At 44.3% G+C, this 17555-nt stretch overlaps 1 protein-coding gene across 6 annotated transcripts in view; it reads left to right on the forward strand.

Annotated features, from left to right (window-relative positions):
- Positions 1-8640: 8640 nt before the first annotated feature.
- Positions 8641-17555, forward strand: part of LOC147107633 (uncharacterized) — a 69944-nt gene continuing 61029 nt past the window's right edge. For 5 of the 6 annotated variants that reach the window (XR_015080842.1, XR_015080843.1, XM_086006829.1 and 2 more), the window contains exons 1-3: positions 8642-8938; positions 10719-10775; positions 15028-15065. Coding sequence is in view for 4 of the 6 variants with exons in the window: in XM_086006829.1 (XP_085862955.1) it covers positions 8798-8938; positions 10719-10775; positions 15028-15065 (236 nt within the window). In the remaining 2 variants the exon portion in view is untranslated. Of the gene's footprint in view, positions 8939-10718; positions 10776-15027; positions 15066-17555 lie in introns of all 6 variants that reach the window. The other variant, XM_086006830.1, reaches the window with a different exon arrangement.

Raw genomic sequence — 17555 nt, forward strand, 5'->3', positions numbered from 1 at the left:
TTAAATACAACGGCAGAAAAGTGCCAGGACTTTATTTATACGTCCTACCAAACGGTGGACCACCACTTTTGGGTAGGGAATGGATAAGAAAAATCCATTTCGACTGGAAGTCAATACACGAGTTAAAAGTAGAGACCACCAAGGATGATACAACCATTACAAGCAGGCTGTCGAAAATATTGGCAAAAACGCCAGAGGTGTTCCAACAAGGGCTGGGGACCTTAAAGGACATTAGAGCAAAAATAACTATTGCTCAAGACGCAAACCCCAAGTTTTGTAAGGCCAGACCGGTGCCTTACGCCACTCGGCCAGCTGTGGAAGCAGAACTGGATGCCTTAGAGAGTGCAGGTGTCCTTACAAAGATTGAGTGGAGTGAGTGGGCCACGCCCATCATCCCAGTTATAAAGAAATCTGCAAATAACACACCGGGGGAACCAAAGAAGGTTCGCATTTGCGGGGATTTTAAGATAACTATTAACCCAGTCCTGCACACGGTACAGTATCTGCTGCTGCGGATAGAGGACATATTCGCATCGTTAGCTGGGGGTAGACACTTTACGAAGATTGACCTTTGTCAAGCTTATTTACAGATGGAGGTGGAACAGGACTCGAAAAAGCTCCTAACGATTAACACACACAAGGGATTGTACCAGTACAATCGCCTGGTATTTGGTGTGGCGTCCGCCCCGGCAATATGGCAGAGGACCATGGAACAGGTCTTACAGGGCATTCCAGGAACGCAATGCTACCTGGATGACATCCTGGTGACAGGACAAACGGATAACGACCACCTCGCTAACCTGGAGCGAGTACTTCTGCGGTTACAACAATACGGACTCAGGGCGAACAAGCAGAAATGTGAGTTTTTCCAGGAACGTATCTCATACTGTGGTCACATTATAGACAAGGAAGGCCTGCATAAGTCCCCGGAAAAGATCGAGGCAGTAGTGAAGGCCCCGCCCCCTGAGAATGTATCTCAGTTACGATCATTCTTAGGCCTTATAAACTATTACCATAAGTTCCTCCCGAACTTATCGTCCATTTTACATCCACTAAATTCATTGCTGCAAAGGGGAGTCTCCTGGAATTGGGACGAAGCATGTGAGGCTGCTTTTAAAAAGGGTAAACAACTCATTACATCAAAGGAAGTGCTCGCACATTTTGACCCAAAAATGCCAATGAGGTTGGCATGTGACGCCTCCCCGTATGGTATAGGGGCAGTGTTGTCACACAAATTTCCCAATGGGACGGAGAGGCCAATAGCATTTGCCTCAAGGTCGTTAACTACAGCCGAAAGAAACTATGCGCAAATCGACAGGGAGGCCCTCAGTCTGGTGTGGGGTGTAAAAAAATTCCACCACTACCTACATGGGCAACGTTTCACACTACTGACGGATCATCAACCGTTGGTGTCGATATTTAATCCAACAAAAGGGGTGCCCCTGATGACGGCCCAAAGGCTACAGAGATGGTCACTGTTCTTAGGCGCACACCAGTACCTTATCGAATATAAGGGTACCAAACAGCATGGCAATGCGGATGGCCTGTCGCGGCTACCATTGCCTGCCAAGATCGAAGAGATAGTACAGGACCCCGTGGAAATATATCATACGGCTGTTATGGAACACTTGCCCATCACCAGCCAATGTATCGAGCGGGAAATACAGAACGACCCGACACTGGCAAGGGTTTACGAATTGACCGTGAAAGGCTGGCCGGCGCAGGGTGACGCATCATTGCCGGCATTTTCGGCAAGGAAGGACCAGTTGTCCGTCTGCCGGGGCACATTGATGTGCGGAGCCAGGGTGGTGGTCCCTCAAAAATTACAACATAAAGTGTTGCGGGACTTACACGAAGGTCATCTGGGGGGTGTCAAAATGAAAAGCCTCGCCAGAGCCTACGTCTGCTGGCCCGGCATTGACAGGGACATCGAGGAAGTAGCAAAAGCATGCCAAGGGTGCCAGATGGTACAGAACGTACCACCCCAAGCCCCACTACATCCGTGGGAGTGGCCCTCAACGCCGTGGCAAAGGAGCCACGTGGACTTCGCTGGGCCCTTCCTGGATGCGATGTTCCTTATTGTAGTGGACGCCCACTCAAAATGGCCGGAGGTCATAAAGATGTCATCAACGGCAGCCGAAAAGACGGTCGCAGTCTTAAGGACCATTTTTGCCCGAAACGGGGTGCCCGAGCAAGTCTGTTCGGACAATGGGCCACAATTTGTGGCAGAAGAATTTCAAGCATTCCTAAAAAGGAATGGAGTGCGACATTATACGTCCGCACCATATCATCCGTCTACAAATGGGCTGGCAGAGCGCTTTGTACAGACTTTTAAAAAGGCCATCAAGGCGATGGGGGAGGAAAGGTTGCCACTACAACACAAGGTGGACAATTTCCTATTCGCGTACCGTAATGCTGCACATACGGTGACCAACCAGGCCCCCGCCGTCATGTTCTTTAATAGAAGGTTAAGGTCTCGCCTTGAATTGCTCAGACCAAACATCCGGAGAGATGTGGAAAACCGAGTATTTCGTAGGGCTCCTGACAGACAGACACGGAGCTTCGAGGTGGGGCAGCAAGTGTTGGCCCGTGATTATAGAAATGAAAAGTGGCGGTCTGGTACGATAAAGGCCCACCAGGGACCTTTGATGTACACAGTGGATACAGGGGACGGCATAATCAGACGACATGCTGATCAACTTGTGGAGTCCAGAAACCCAACTGATTCACTACCTCAAACGTCTCAGCACATTGCTACAGCGGAATCACGGCCCAGCTCGTCGTTACGGAGGTCTCAGGATTGCGAGGAGTTCAGCACTCCAGTGATCTCCACGGCACAGGATGTGCCATCAGACACCGACGACTCCAGCGATGAAGTGGTGACGGAAGTACCGCCGCCTACACCGAGACCGACTAGAGAAAGACGTTATCCTAGTCGAGACAGGAGGCCTCCTCAGAGACTGAATCTATAACATGTTTCTTTTTATATATATATATAGGTAGACAACTCTGATGTAAATATGTTATGTATATTGTGTTACCAAATGTTATTAGCCCTAGTTATGGTGCATCTGTTGACTTAATTGCACGGGTATGTTTTAATTAAAAGGGGAGGAATGTTGTGTATGTAATATGTATGTTACTTTAAACCTATGGCCAGGGCGGCACTACTTTGTAGGGCATAGTGATACCATAGTACCACTCCTGGCCATAGGGGTATAAATAGTACTGTGGGTACTGATCTCCCCTCAGTTCCCGCCTGTTGGTATTAAGTAAAGACCTACGTTGAATCTTCCAAGCTGTCTCGTCATTATTGGATTAAGTATAGACACATACTTTACATTACTTACCTTTACTTACCTTTACAGCCTTGATCTTCCTTCAGGTCTCGGGAGTCCCTCATCTCACCGGCACAGAAAGCAGAATGGCCACGAGCTGTCAAAAGTTGCAGCATTCAGCTTTCTGTTCTGGAGAGATCTCTAAATCAGCCTGAGAGGAAGGAATTAACTTAGTGTACAGATTGTCAGTGTTTGACAGCTTCAAAGAGCTGTCAAACGCTGATATTTCATCTGTCAAAAACTCACTGGGTGGGCTCAACAAGATCAATCAAGTGAAAATCACGTGGCCACAACTCGATGGAGGCGGGACTACAACCCCAAAAGTTGTAGTCCTGCCTCCTACATGCCTCCAGTATCAAAATCCAGCCCTTTGTGTTCTCCTCACAGCTGACTATCCCACCTAGCTTTGTATCATCAGCAAACTTGGATACATTGCATGCGGTTCTTCATCTAAGTCAGGCCAGAGGCTGGGAATTCTGCGGCGAGTGTCTCACCTCCTGACTCCCCAAAGCCTTTCCACCATCTACAAGGTACAAGTCAGGAGTGTGATGGAATACTCTCCACTTGCCTGGATGAGTGCAGCTCCAACAACACTCAAGAAGCTCGACACCATTCAGGATAAAGCAGCCCGCTTGATTGGCACTCCATCCACCACCTTCATCATTCACTCCCTCCACCACCGGCGCACTGTGGCTGCAGTGTGTACCATCTACAAGATGCACTGCAGAAACTCGCCAAAGCTCCTTCAACAGCACCTTCCAAACCCGCGACCTCTACCACTTAGAAGGACAAGGGCAGCAGACGCATGGGAACATCACCACCTACAAGTTCCCCTCCAAGCCACACACCATCCTGACTTGGATCTGTATCGCCGTTCCTTCACTGTCGCTGGGCCAAAATCCTGGAACTCCCTTCCTAACAGCATTGTGGGTGTACCTACATCATATGGACTGCAGCGGTTCAAGAAGGCGGCTCACCACCATCTTCTCAAGGGCAATTAGGGATGGGCACTAAATGCAGGCCTAGCCAGCGACGCCCACATCCCATCAATGAATAAAAAAATATATATATAGATTGTAAATAGCTGAGGCCCAAGCACTGATCCTTGTGGCACCCCATTAGTTACAGCCTGCCAACTGGAAAATGACCCATTTAGCCCTACTCTCTGTTTCTGTCCGTAAACCAATCCTCTATCCATGCTAATATATTACCCCCAACCCCATGAGCCCTTATCTTGCATAGTAACCTTTTATGTGGCACCTTATCAAATGCCTTTTGAAAATCCAAATATACTATATCCACCGGTTCCCCTTTATCTACCCTGCTAGTTATATCCTCAAAAAACTCAAAATAAATTTGTTAAACATGATTTCCCTTTCATAAAACCATGCTGACTCTGCCTAATCATATTATGATATTCTAAGTGCCCTGTTACCACATCCTTAATAATGGATTCCAGCATTTTCCTGATGACTGATGTCAGGCGAACTGGCCTGTAGTTCCCTGTTTTCTCGCTCCTAGAAACTAGAACTAGGGGGCATAATCTTAGAATAAGGGGCTGCTCTTTCAAAACTGAGATGAGGAGAAACTTCTTCACTCAGAGGGTGGTAGGTTTGTGGAATTTGCTGCCCCAGAAAGCTGTGGAAGCTACATCATTAAATAAATTTAAAACAGAAATAGATAGTTTCCTAGAAGTAAAGGGAATTAAGGGTTACGGGGAGCGGGCAGGAAATTGGACATGAGTCTAGGTTCAGAATGGTCATGGCCCTGTGGGTAGTGGAGCGGGCCCAGGGGCCGTGTAGCCTGGTTCTGCTCCTACTTCTTGTGTTCTAATTCTGTGTTAGATTTCAGGAGATGGTTTTATTCCTGTTCCTGGCTGGGGTGGAGATCGCCTTTACAGAAGGTAAGTACTGTAGAAAATATAGGGACAGAGTGATCTCCTGGACGAGTTTCGATCGCCTAGATGGGTCGGAGAGGAATTTCCCAGATTTTTTTCTCCCAAATTGGCCATTGGGTTTTTTATCTGGTTTTTCGCCTCTCCTGGAAGATCACATGGGTTCAGGTGGGATGGAGAGTGATAGTAGATTTGAGGTTAGGATCAGATCAGCCATGATCTTATTGAATGGTGGAGCAGGCTTGAGGGGCCGATTGGCCTACTCCTGCTCCTATTTCTTATGTTCTTATGTTCTCCTTTCTTGAATAGTGGGGTTACGTTTGCTACCTTCCAATCTGCTGGGACCTTTCCTGAACAAAATTTGACTGAGCCACATAAGGAGATATTAGAGCAGATGACCAAAAGCTTGGTCAAAGAGGTAGGTTTTAAGGAGCGTCTTAAAAGAGGAAAGAGAGGTAGAGAGGTTTAGGGAGGGAATTCCAGAGCTTAGGTCCTAGAAAGCTGAAGGCACGGCTGCCAATAGTTGAGCGATTAAAATCGGGGATGCGGAAGAGCCCAGAATTGGAGTAGTGCAGATATCTTGAAGGGTTGTAGGGCTGGAGGAGATTACAGAGTTAGGGAGGCCATGGTGGGATTTAAAAACAAGAATGAGAATTTTAAAATCGAGGTGTTACTCAACCGGGAACCAATGTAGGTCAGCGAGCACAGGGATGATGGGTGAACGGGATTGTCGTGAGTTAGGATACGGGCAGCAGAGTTTTAGATGAGGTTAAGTTTATGGAGGGTGAAAGATAGGAGGCCTGCCACTGCCAGGAGTGCATTGGAATAGTCAAGCCTAGAGGTAACAAAGGCATGGATGAGGGTTTCAGCAGCAGATGAGCTGAGGCAGGGTTGGAGTCGGGTGATGTTACGGAGCTGGAAGTAGGTGGTCTTTGTGATGGAGCAGATATGTGGTTGGAAGCTCATCTCAGGGTCAAGTACCACACTAAGGTTGCGAATGGTCTGGTTCAGCCTCAGACAGTTGCCCCAGATAAGGGAGCGAGATGGAGTTGATGGCAAGGGAATGGAGTTTGTGGCGGGGACCAAAGACAATGGCTTTGGTCTTCCCAATATTTAGCTGGAGAAAATTTCTGCTCATCCAATATTGGATGTTGGACAAGCAATGTGACAAATTAGAGACAGTGGAGGGGTTGAGAGACAGTGGTGGTGAGGTAGAGCTGGGTGTTGTCAGCGTACATGTGCACCCTGATGTGTTTTTGCATGATTTTGGATGATGTCACTGAGGGGCAGACTGTAGTTGAGAAATAGGAGGAGGCCAAGGATAGATCCTTCTTTGCACAGTGTTGTGAGGTGAATTCACTTCCAAGGTTAGTGGTTTAGGCAGAAACTATTATGTCATACGATAGCAAAATACTGCGGATGCTGGAAATCTGAAATAACAACAGAAAATGCTGGAAAAACTCAGCAGGCCAGGCAACATCCGTGGAGAGAGAAACAGAGTCAACGTTTTGGGTCAAAACCCTTCTATAGAACTGAGAGAAAAGGCAGGAAATGAAACAAAAGGCAGTTTGGGGGCTGGGAAATGGGGGAGGGGATGAAAGAAGAGACATTAAGAGATATTCAAGGTGAGACGAGATAGTAATAGGACAGGTAAAGAAACAGACAATGGCTCTAGATGAAGTGTGAAATGCGCTGGCAGAGTGAAAGACAGCTGCCATGTGGGAGAGAAAAAAAGGAAAAGTCACAAACCAAAAGTGTGGATGAAAAATATAAAAATATAATAGGGGCCGAGGTTATGATCTGAAGTTGCTGAACTCAATATTGAGTCCGGAAGGCTGTAAAGTGCCTAATCGGAAGATGAGGTGCTGTTCCTCGAGTTTACCATGAGCTTCCGTGGAACAATGTAAGAGGCCGCAGACAGTGAGGTCTGAGTGGGAATGGAGCGGTGAATTGAAATGACAGGCGACCGGAAGCTCAGGGTCACCCTTACGGACTGAACGGAGGTGTTCCGCAAAGCGGTCACCCAATCTGCGTTTGGTCTCCCCAATGTAGAGGAGACCACATCGTGAGCAGCGCATACAGTATACTAGATTGCAAGAAGTACAAGTAAATTGCTGTTTCACCTGGAAGGGGTGTTTGGGGCCCTGGACAGTGGGAAGGGGGGAGGTATATGGGCAGGTGTTGCATCTCCTGCGCTTGCACGGGAAGGTGCCGGGCGAAGGGGAAGGGGTTCTGGGGGTGATAGAGGAGTGGACTAGGGTGTCTTGGAGGGAGCGGTCCCTACGGAATGCTGAAAGGGGAGGGGAGGGGAAGGGAAGATGCGTTTGGTGGTGGAATCACATTGGAGGTGGCGGAAATGGCGGAGGATGATCCGTTGAATGTGGAGGCTGGTGGGGTGAAAGGTGAGGACAAGGGGAACCCTATCGTGGTTCCGGGAGGGAGGGGCAGGGGTGAGGGCTGAAGTGCGGGAGATAGCACGGACCCGGTCGAGGGCCGTGTCAACCACAGTAGAGGGGAATCCTCGGTTGAGGAAAAAGGAAGACATGTCGGAAGCACTGGTGTAGAAGGTGGCATCGTCGGAGCAGATGCGGCGGAGACGGAGACACTGGGAGAATGGAATAGAGTCCTTACAGGAGGCGGGGTGGGAGGAAATGTAGTCCAGGTAGCTGTGGGAGTCAGTGGGCTTGTAGTGAATGTTGGTCAGTAACCTAACCCCAGAGATGGAGACGGAGAAGACGAGGAAGGGAAGGGAAGAGTTGGAGATAGACCATGTGAAGGTGAGGGAAGGGTGGAAATTGGAGGCAAAGTGAATGAAATTGTCTAGTTCAGGGCGAGAGCAGGAAACAGCACCGATACAGTCATCAATATACTGGAAAAAGAGGTGAGGGAGGGGACCCAAGTAGGACTGGAACAAAGAGTGTTCCACATATCCCACAAAAAGGCAGGCATAGCTAGGGCCCATAACAACACCTTTAATTTGGAGGAAATGAGTGGAGTCATTATGTCATGATTAGATGAGATAGCTGGATGAAGAAAAAGGAGATGGAGAGATATGGGAACGGGGTGGGTAAATGTGATTAGGACTATTTGCTATTGTGGAAGGTAAATACCAACACAGTCTGGTCGGGCCGAACGGCCTGTTTCCTTGTAATTTCTACTTTTTTCATTGAAACCCTTAAGAAGACACAGGGTTGCCCCAATGCCATCAACCAAAAAACCTAACAAAAGTGCGCCGTTTTTAGAGGGTCACAACTAATAAAAACCCAAATCATTTAAAAAGGAAACTTATGTTGCACCTTCTGTGTATGCATTTCTCGCTCCCTCGCTGGCTGTGTTGATTTTTAGTCGGCTAAATGTGCATGTGTGACCTGCCCCTTTAATGGCACCAGTAAGTGCAGGTGCTGGAAATCTGCAAAAGCGGAAAACCCGGGGCGGATCAGTGAGTGTCTGTGGAGCCCAAGGGTACATTCACTATTGAGCTGCTAGACCCATCAGAACTTGAACTTCCCGGCTGGGTTCGGACACCGTTCCGCGACCCGCTTTCTTTTGTTTCTCTTCTGTAATCATGGAGTTGATCTGGTTGGCGCTCCTGGCGATTGTCTCTTATTTCGGCTTCTTTTACCGCTGTACGGGCTGTTGGATGAGGCCGGTGATCCGAGAGAAGGGCAAAGCGGATGGGTCGCTCCGTTATGGTCTGAAGGACATGGTAAGTGAGCCAGGCCCTGGATCAGAGCCACAACAACCAAGTGCGGCTGGGCAATCTCTCTCCTTCCAGCTCCTTTTCAACTTTTTGTAGGTTTGCATTTTTCCCCGTTTAGATTTTTCTACTTCTCCTTTGATCGTTTTGATTATTTTGTCCGCCTTTTATTCAGCCCCACCTCCAAATATCTTTTATAAAAGCAGAAAATGCTGAAGATACTCAGCAGGTCTGGCAGCATCTGTGGAGCGAGAACCAGAGTTACCGTTTCAGATCGACGACCCTTCATCCAAATAACTTTTTCTCGGTTCCGTTCCTTTTATAGGATTTATATTCAAGTGTCAACCCAGTAGATAAAGGGAAATAATCCAAAAGCAGGAAATAAGATTTTAATTTCCTGTTGCAGGCCCATAAATTGAGATTTATTGAGTTTATTTTCACAACTTGCCATGTTAGTCCAGTACCATAGCCACCGGACGACTGTACCCTATCACCTGGCTCAGTTTGACCCACTTTTTGGGTTGACAATTAAGGTTTCACACCCATTCCTAGCGTCCTCCATATTAGTAAACTTGGCTCAAATTGCTTCTCTTCTCGAATTTGGTTCGGAAAGTCTGACTCTGGAATAATCCCACATCACACCAGTGACATCTTCACATGTATTGTATGAAACGTAATCACACAACATGTGATGATGCCTCTAGTGCAGCCTGCCTGCTTTGCTGGATCCAAGAACAGCAAGGAAAAATCCTCTTCTTTTTCATAGGTCAGAATCTGGTAGAAATCGGATTTTACCAACCCAGAAAAATCCAGGAATTTATCAATGGGAGACCCAAAAAAGGGCCTGCATTTATTGTAACCTTTCGTAGTTTTGAGGATCTCTCCGATCACCCATTAACCTTCTCTGCTCCAGTCCTAACTTATCACATCTCTTCATAACTAACCCCTCCTCACTAGTGTCATCCTAGTGAACCTATGCTGCAACTTTTCCATTGCTTTTTATATCTCTCCTGTGATGGGGTGCCCAAAATTACTCCAACTGCAAGCTAAGGTTGTGTACAAGCTCATACAAGTCCTGCGGTTGTATTTGAATGCTTCTAAATACAAAACCCAGGATTCTGTTTGCCTTGTTTATGGCTTTAGCTATATCTGCTGCCAACTTTTAATAACCTTAGTCTGCACACCAAGGGCCTGCTACTCTTTTTTTACTTTATTTAAAATCTTGCCTTTTAAGGTATATGTCCTTTCTGTGTTTCTTTACATAGAATTAGATGCAACAGATGCTCACACCACCTTCTCCAGGGTTAGGAATGGGCAAAAAATGCTGGCCTTGCCAGCGATGCCCACATCCCAGGAATGACTTTTTTAAAAACAGGAAAGGCAGGTGCAGGCTGGAGATGAGGTGCAAAACAAGTTACATGCAAGTTGACAAGCTGTGAGATTAATTCTGTGATGGAAACCAACTTGCTCTGACTGATTGCCAAATGGAAATGTGCCAGAAAGAAGAAAACGGAACAAAATAAGTGATCAAACAGTTCAGTCAGGGGCGATGTTCACTCGAATACAAATCCATAGGACTAACTCAAAATCCCAAATATAAAGAGATCCATGAAACCAATGTTCTCATGGATAGGATAGAATTGATTTGATTTTTACTAAATAATACTGATTGTGATCCAACTGTCACTCATTGATTATTACTATTAGGATTACTTGAGAATTAAATGGGAGAAAACAATAAACTTGAGAGACTCTTAACTGCTCGTTTTCCTACTTTTTTTTGTTTCAGCCAGTGATGCGTCTGTCTGGTCTTGCACTGAAAATAACAGCACATCTATCAAACACAGTAAGTGAATATATTGAAATTGACCTGAAGGAAGTGATTATTCAAGATGGATTTTGTAGCTTTTTTTCTGGCAGTGTGATCATTATGAAACAAATAATAAATGCTGCTGAAATGATTATTGATTTAATCTTTAGCCTTTCATTTGTGTAGGAGAAATGAAAACTTTTGTGTTTCTTTTGAATTTAATTCCTGAACCCTATTTTGCAATAATGATTGTTGTGGAAATCCACAAGAATAATGTCTTCGATACAGTAGCAGACGAGCTTTCATTGTTCAGTTGTGGGTAACTGTAAACGAGGGGCCGGGGCGAGAGTCTAATAGTTCTAGTACACATTGTTACAGAGCAATCTTCCCATTGCCCACCCAGAGAGTTCTTGATCCCAACCCTTCGGCAGTACCTCTCAAACCCGCGACCTCTACCACCTAGAAGGACAAGGGCAGCAGGCGCATGGAAACACCACCACCTGCAAGTTCCTTCATCGTCGCTGGGTCAAAATCCTGGAACTCCCTCCCTTACAGCACTGGGGGAGTACCTTCACCACACGGACTGCAGTGGTTCAAGAAGGCAGCTCACCACCACCTTCGCAAGGGCACTTAAGATGGGCAAAAAATGCTGGCCTTGCCAGCAACACCCACATCCCATGAACGAATAAAATAAAACACAGCAGCGATATATTTCCCTAAGAAGCAGGTAGGAAAACATCACTCTGCACTGCCTTTGCCCACCTTCTATAGTTTCTTATGAAAATGCTTTGACAGAGGTCTTTGGAACAGGTCACTTCTCAACACGTTGCATCAGGGAATGGCATGATGCAGTTAGACCTAAAAACAAGAAGAAATTGCTGGAGATTGTAACAAATTTGAACTTATAAAAATTAGGTACCTTAAAAAGTATTGTTTAAATAAAAACATCATGGTGAAAGCATTTGTTTAATCCTCCCTCTTCCCATAGTTTAACAAGTGTCTTGTGAATGAATCATTAGTAATTTTTGCAAATGATGCTGCAGAGATGGTGTAAAAATAAGGTTCTAAAATGTTCTTATTTAACACACTAAAAAATAATAGTAGCACTGCAACTCTAAATTGCCCTATTGTATCAGGTTTCCTTTTTTAAGAGTACCAAACACATTCAGAATGCCCATTGTAGAGATTGTAATGACTCAAAACTGGCATGGTCTGTGGGGCATTTAAGGGTTTGAAATGTTAAAGTTTATCTTGGTTTGTGACTGGATGGTGCAGTCCATTACCCCTATCATTTGTAAGTACAGGTTTACTACCAACCCAGACTGGTGAGTTGAAGTCTCTTTCTTGTCTTTAGTTTATAATGAGTTTGGCCAGTCTTATCCCATTTCTTAAAGGGGTATGCTCACAGCACAAAACTTACAAAATGGCAATCTCGATTAGCGAGGTCACAAGAAGCTTGTGTGGAAAAAGGAAAACATTAATAGGAGGTGGCCTTCTGAGGTTGCAGTAAAGCACATTGTTAGGTTATAATAGAGGCAGCGTTACTCCGCATCTGGCTGGACTATGCCTGACCTGGGGATGCTTGACGGTGACATTGAGTGCCAGAAGTAGAAAATTGTTCTACAGTACTTCATTAACATTCCTCATTCTGGTGAATATGAACATTTATCAGTGTCTCCTATAAGGCTTCAAAACCTACCTAGCTGTAATGGCAAAAAAAATGCTGATGAAATGGTTGTAACAAAACCCCCACTTCACTGCAGAAAGTGGAATCTGTTTTGCTTTGATACCTCACTGTGCATCTTCAGAAGCCCCCCCATTGTCCATGCTTTTGTTCACCACCCCAGTTTTTACCTTACTGCTTCGAGTTTAAAGCACTTTGGAGCATTTTGTTATGTGCAAGGCACTATATAAATTTAAGACCTTCCTGAACCCTGTCCTATTTTTCATTTGTGTTCTCACAGTTGTAATTTAGATTTCCCTGCCTTATTCTCACAGTAGTGAATTATATAAATTCTTTTCCATACACCTATATGTGGTGCAGAGTGAACAGGTGCGAAACTCCTTGACATTGCCTATCAGTAGTAAAATAATACCGTATTTTGACAAACCTATAAATGTAGACCGTATCTCTCCAATCTAAAAAAGCTAAATCTACTCAACAGATGGAGTTTTGTGAGCTGTAACTAGGGATAACTTTCCATTCTGACCAGACTCCTGGCAGGGAGCCACATCCACTGGAAGTGCATGTTGGAAATTTGTTTAAATTAATGATTGGAAAATATGAGCAGTATGTGCCTGAATTTCTGATCCTTGCTCTTGGTGGCTGAGACTCCATGCTGGAGCATGAAATCATAAAATGACTCCTGTCTGTTTTGGAGTGGGGACAAGGTGAGAGAACGTTTCCCACCTTGTAGCCTGTAAGAAAATCATATGTCCGTAAATGCAATGGAGAGCTTATAAAAAGAAAGACTTGCATTTATATAGCGCCTTTCATGACCACCGAACGTCCCAAAGCGCTTTACAGCCAATGCAGTACTTTTTGAAGTGCAGTCACTGTCGTAATGTAGGAAAGGCGGCAGCCAATTTGCGCACAGCAAGCTCCCACAAACAGCAATGTGATAATGACCAGATAATTTTTTAAAATTTGTTTTTTGATTGAGGGATAAATATTGGCCAGACACCAGGGATAGCTCCCCTGCTCTTCAAAATAGTGCCATGGAATCTTTTGCGTCCACCTGAGGGAACAGACGGGGCCTCAGTTTACCGCCTCATCAGAAAGGCACCTCTGACACTGCCGCACTCCCTCAGTACTGCACTGGAGTGTCAGCCTAGATTTTTGTGCTCAAGTCTTTGGAGTGGGACTTGAACCCACAACCTTCTGACTCCAAGGCAAGGGTGCTACCAACTGAGCCACAGCTGACACTTGCAAACAACATAACTTTCCTTATTTTAATCCTTTTATAGGTTGCATAGTGCATAATCATTGAATCAGTGCCTCTGTTTAGGAACAGATTTTGGACTATGGACACTTTAAATGCACAATCTCAACCAAAAAGAAATGATCTTCATCCCTCCTGTCTGGAGTACATTCGAAGCCAGATTGAGATGAAAGGACGGTGTTCAAAAATATTGTGCTACCTTTACTTTTATGACCTGGGATAAGCAGCTGGTCTTCCTCAAAGAGCAATTTCCAGTTTTAATTAAATAGAACGAGCACCTGGATTGAGCAGCTGTTGCAGACACAGTTGTTGCTTAAAATGAATGTAATATATTTGTATTTGTCATCCCAACTGAATGGTCTAGGGACAAAGAAGCAAGTCCATGTCCTAGAATCTTGTTACCTGCTCCTGCTCTGACAGCCAGAAAGCAATTAAATGCCACAATTGAGTTCTGCCTGTCTTGCATACAACAGAAATGATTCCAGACACTCCCACATCTCGGTGGATTATCTGGTTTTCTCATGTGACTAGTTTGGTTTTGACTACTTTCTGCAATATATCTTAAGCTATTATGTTTAACGCACCTATTTGCGAGACCAGGATCAATATATAGGTTTATATTATCCTGCTATAACTATCCCCAGACTGCCCAGCTGGTTAAATCCATTCTTGTTCTTTCTAGTCTATTTTTAGGGTGAATCTATTGAGGACTGCAACAACAATAACAGCATACCAGTTAGAGTCTTTCTCACTAGCAATAGTAGAAGTAGCTGCAACCTAGGAAATCTGCAGTATGACTTCCTCATTTTCTACTTTAGAAAATTTTAAAATAACATTTATAAAAAAAAAAAAGCCTGTAACTATTGTTAGTAGATGTCTGGTAATTTTACCTTCAACCATGTTGTGTTTGCATCAGGCAACTTTTTCCAAATTATTAGCATAGCCTTGGGGGCACTACCAGGTAATAAACATTTATTTTCCACATTTGCTAAATGTTGAATGACTGACTTTCAGGTGAGGATTTGTTGGAATGTGAATGACCAGCAGCTTAGGATTCAATTTGCTACTTTTTCTTAAATGAAGCTACTACTGTGTTTTTTTAAGCAGCACTATTGCTGTAATAGTGGCCCCACAAACTGTATGCAGTGGTTGTCATGCTGGGTTATAGAGCAAATCTGTAGAGAGAGTTCTGAATTACATCTAATCCATGGGGTGCCTAACCCAAGAGTGCTTGTTTTATCAGTGAATAAAAATGTTATGTTTCTTAGAAACTGTCAGTCTTATTTTAATGTTTTTCTTTATCAGTTCTATAATTTAATATGTCATTGTGTGTGGTTATTTTTCAGATCTTTGGGCAGCTGATTTTAATTCCACTGATCATGAGGTACAGTATTTGCACATGTTGTAATCCTTCAGTATGGATGACATCCCGTGTCAATTATATGGACTATGTGGCCACTGCGGTCACTATGACAATGGGCCAGAATTTACTGTAGCCGGCAAACAAATGGCACCTGCTGTTCATTAGACTTGCCCTTGCCCTTTTTAATTTCCATGAGCTTTTCAACATCAAGTTGCTGTAAGTGGGAGATCAAAATATCTAGGACCTGTGAACTGTGTTTTTCCTTAACCAATCCAGATTGAAGAATTGTTAATGAACCGCACAGAGACTGAACCAGGAAGTGTAAGTTAGAATCGTGAATTTAATATCAAATCCGGTACATAAAGCAAAATAAAGAGAGGGAAAGAAAGATTGGATTGGATTGGATTGGATTAGATTAAGAGTGAGAGGAAAAAATGATAGAAAGTGAAAGTTAAAAAAAATATTTTTTACATTTAAAAAAAAAAAAAAATCTCCTGAAGGACTGCAACTCCACACTTTTTTGGAAGTTAATTTTCAGTGCCAAGAGGTTGTTTGGCAGTAATTAAGACTCTTCACACCATTAAAAAGGGTATTTAGTCTGAAATGGACAAGTCCTAACTCTCTGTGGCAAGGTTAGTTTCGTATCTACCATGCAAGTACAGGAACCTCCCGCCTTTCAAGGCATTTGAACGTATTTTGCAGTGGATTCTACTTATTGTCCTACCTGGGTAAGGACAGTTTCATCAGGCTAATGTCAAAATATGGATCTCTTCCTCTTTATCAGTTAAAAGATTTACAATGATGATACCAGAACTGAGAGGTTATAACTATCGGAAAAGATTGAAGAGGTTGGGCTCTTTTCTCGAGGAAAAGAAAAGGCTGAGGGGCGACCTAATAGAGGTCTTTAAAATTATTGAGGGGTTTGGTAGGTTAGACGTAGAGAAGATGTTTCCGCTTATGGGGGAATCTAAAACTAGAAGCCATAAATATAAGATAGTCACTAATAAATCCAATAAGGAATTCAGAAGAAACTTCTTTACCCAGAGAATCGTTAGAATGTGGAATAGCATAGATTCATTTAAGGTGAAGCTAGATACGCACATGAGGGTGAAAGGAATAGCAGCTTATGCTGATAGTGTTAGATGAAGTAGGGTGGGCGGAGGCTCGTGTGGAGCATGAACCAGTTGGGCCGAATGGCCTCTTTCTGTGCTGTAGGCTCTATATAATTCTATGTAAACCTGAGCCAAATCATTATTCTGCTGCAGGGAAACTTTTTTTTAAAAATTTGTTCACAGGATTTGGGCATCGCTGGCAATGATTTGATTGGGATTACAGAAACGTGGCTGCAGGGTGGGCAAGGCTGGGAACTTAACATCCAGGGATATACAATATTTAGGAAGGATCGGCAAAAAGGTAGGGGAGGTGGGGTAGCATTGCTGGTAAAGGAGGGGATTAATGCAATGGAAAGGAAGGATATTAACTCGGATGAAACGGAATCTGTATGGGTAGAAATGAGAAATAGCAAGGGGAGGAAAACGTTAGTGGGTGTGATATATAGGCCTCCAAATAGTAATATGGAGGTGAGGGAAGGCATAAAAAGGGAAATTAGAGAAGCGTGCGATAAGAGCACAGCTGTCATCATGGGTGACTTTAATTTACATATTGATTGGACTACCCAAACTAGTAAAAATTCTGAGGAGGAGGAATTCCTGGAATGTTTTCGGGACGGTTATCTGGACCAATATGTCGAGGAGCCGACTCGAGATCAGGCCATTTTAGACTGGGTATTGTGCAATGAGAAGGGACTTATCAGCAATCTTCTTGTACGAGGCCCCTTGGGTCAGAGCGATCATAATATGATCGAGCTCTCAGTCGAGATGGAGAGTGAGGAAATTGAATCAGAGACTAAGGTCCAGAACTTAAATAAAGGGAATTACGAGGGTATGAGACGGGAATTGGGTAAGATTGATTGGGTGGTGTTTCTGGGGGGATTGACAGTGGATAGACAATGGCAAGCATTCAAAGATAGAATGGAAGAATTCCAGAACATGTTTATACCGGTTTGGCACAAAAATAAACCTAAAAAGGTGACTCAACCGTGGATAACGAGGGAAATTAGGGACAGCATAAAATCAAAAAAAAGGGCATATCAACTGGCAAAAAAAAGCACCAGACCGGAAGATTGGGGGCAGTACAAGATACAGCAAAAGAGGACAAAGGGATTAATCAGGAAGGGGAAAATAGAATACGAAAGTAAACTTGCAGCAAACGTAAAGACAGACTGCAAAAGCTTTTATCGGTATATCAGGAGGAAAAGACTGGTAAAATCCCAAGTCGGTCCCTTGCAGTCCGATTCGGGAGAATATATAATGGAGAATAAGGAAATGGCAGACCAATTAAACTCATACTTTGGTTCTGTATTCACAAAGGAGGACACAAATAACCTCCCAGGAATATCGGCAAACATAGGGACTAATGAGAGGGAGGAGCTGACAGAAATTAGTATCTCTA

Source organism: Somniosus microcephalus, chromosome 14, assembly GCF_052327205.1.
Source record: "Somniosus microcephalus isolate GS21.2 chromosome 14, FLI_Smic_1.0, whole genome shotgun sequence".
NCBI classification, from domain to species: domain Eukaryota; kingdom Metazoa; phylum Chordata; class Chondrichthyes; order Squaliformes; family Somniosidae; genus Somniosus; species Somniosus microcephalus.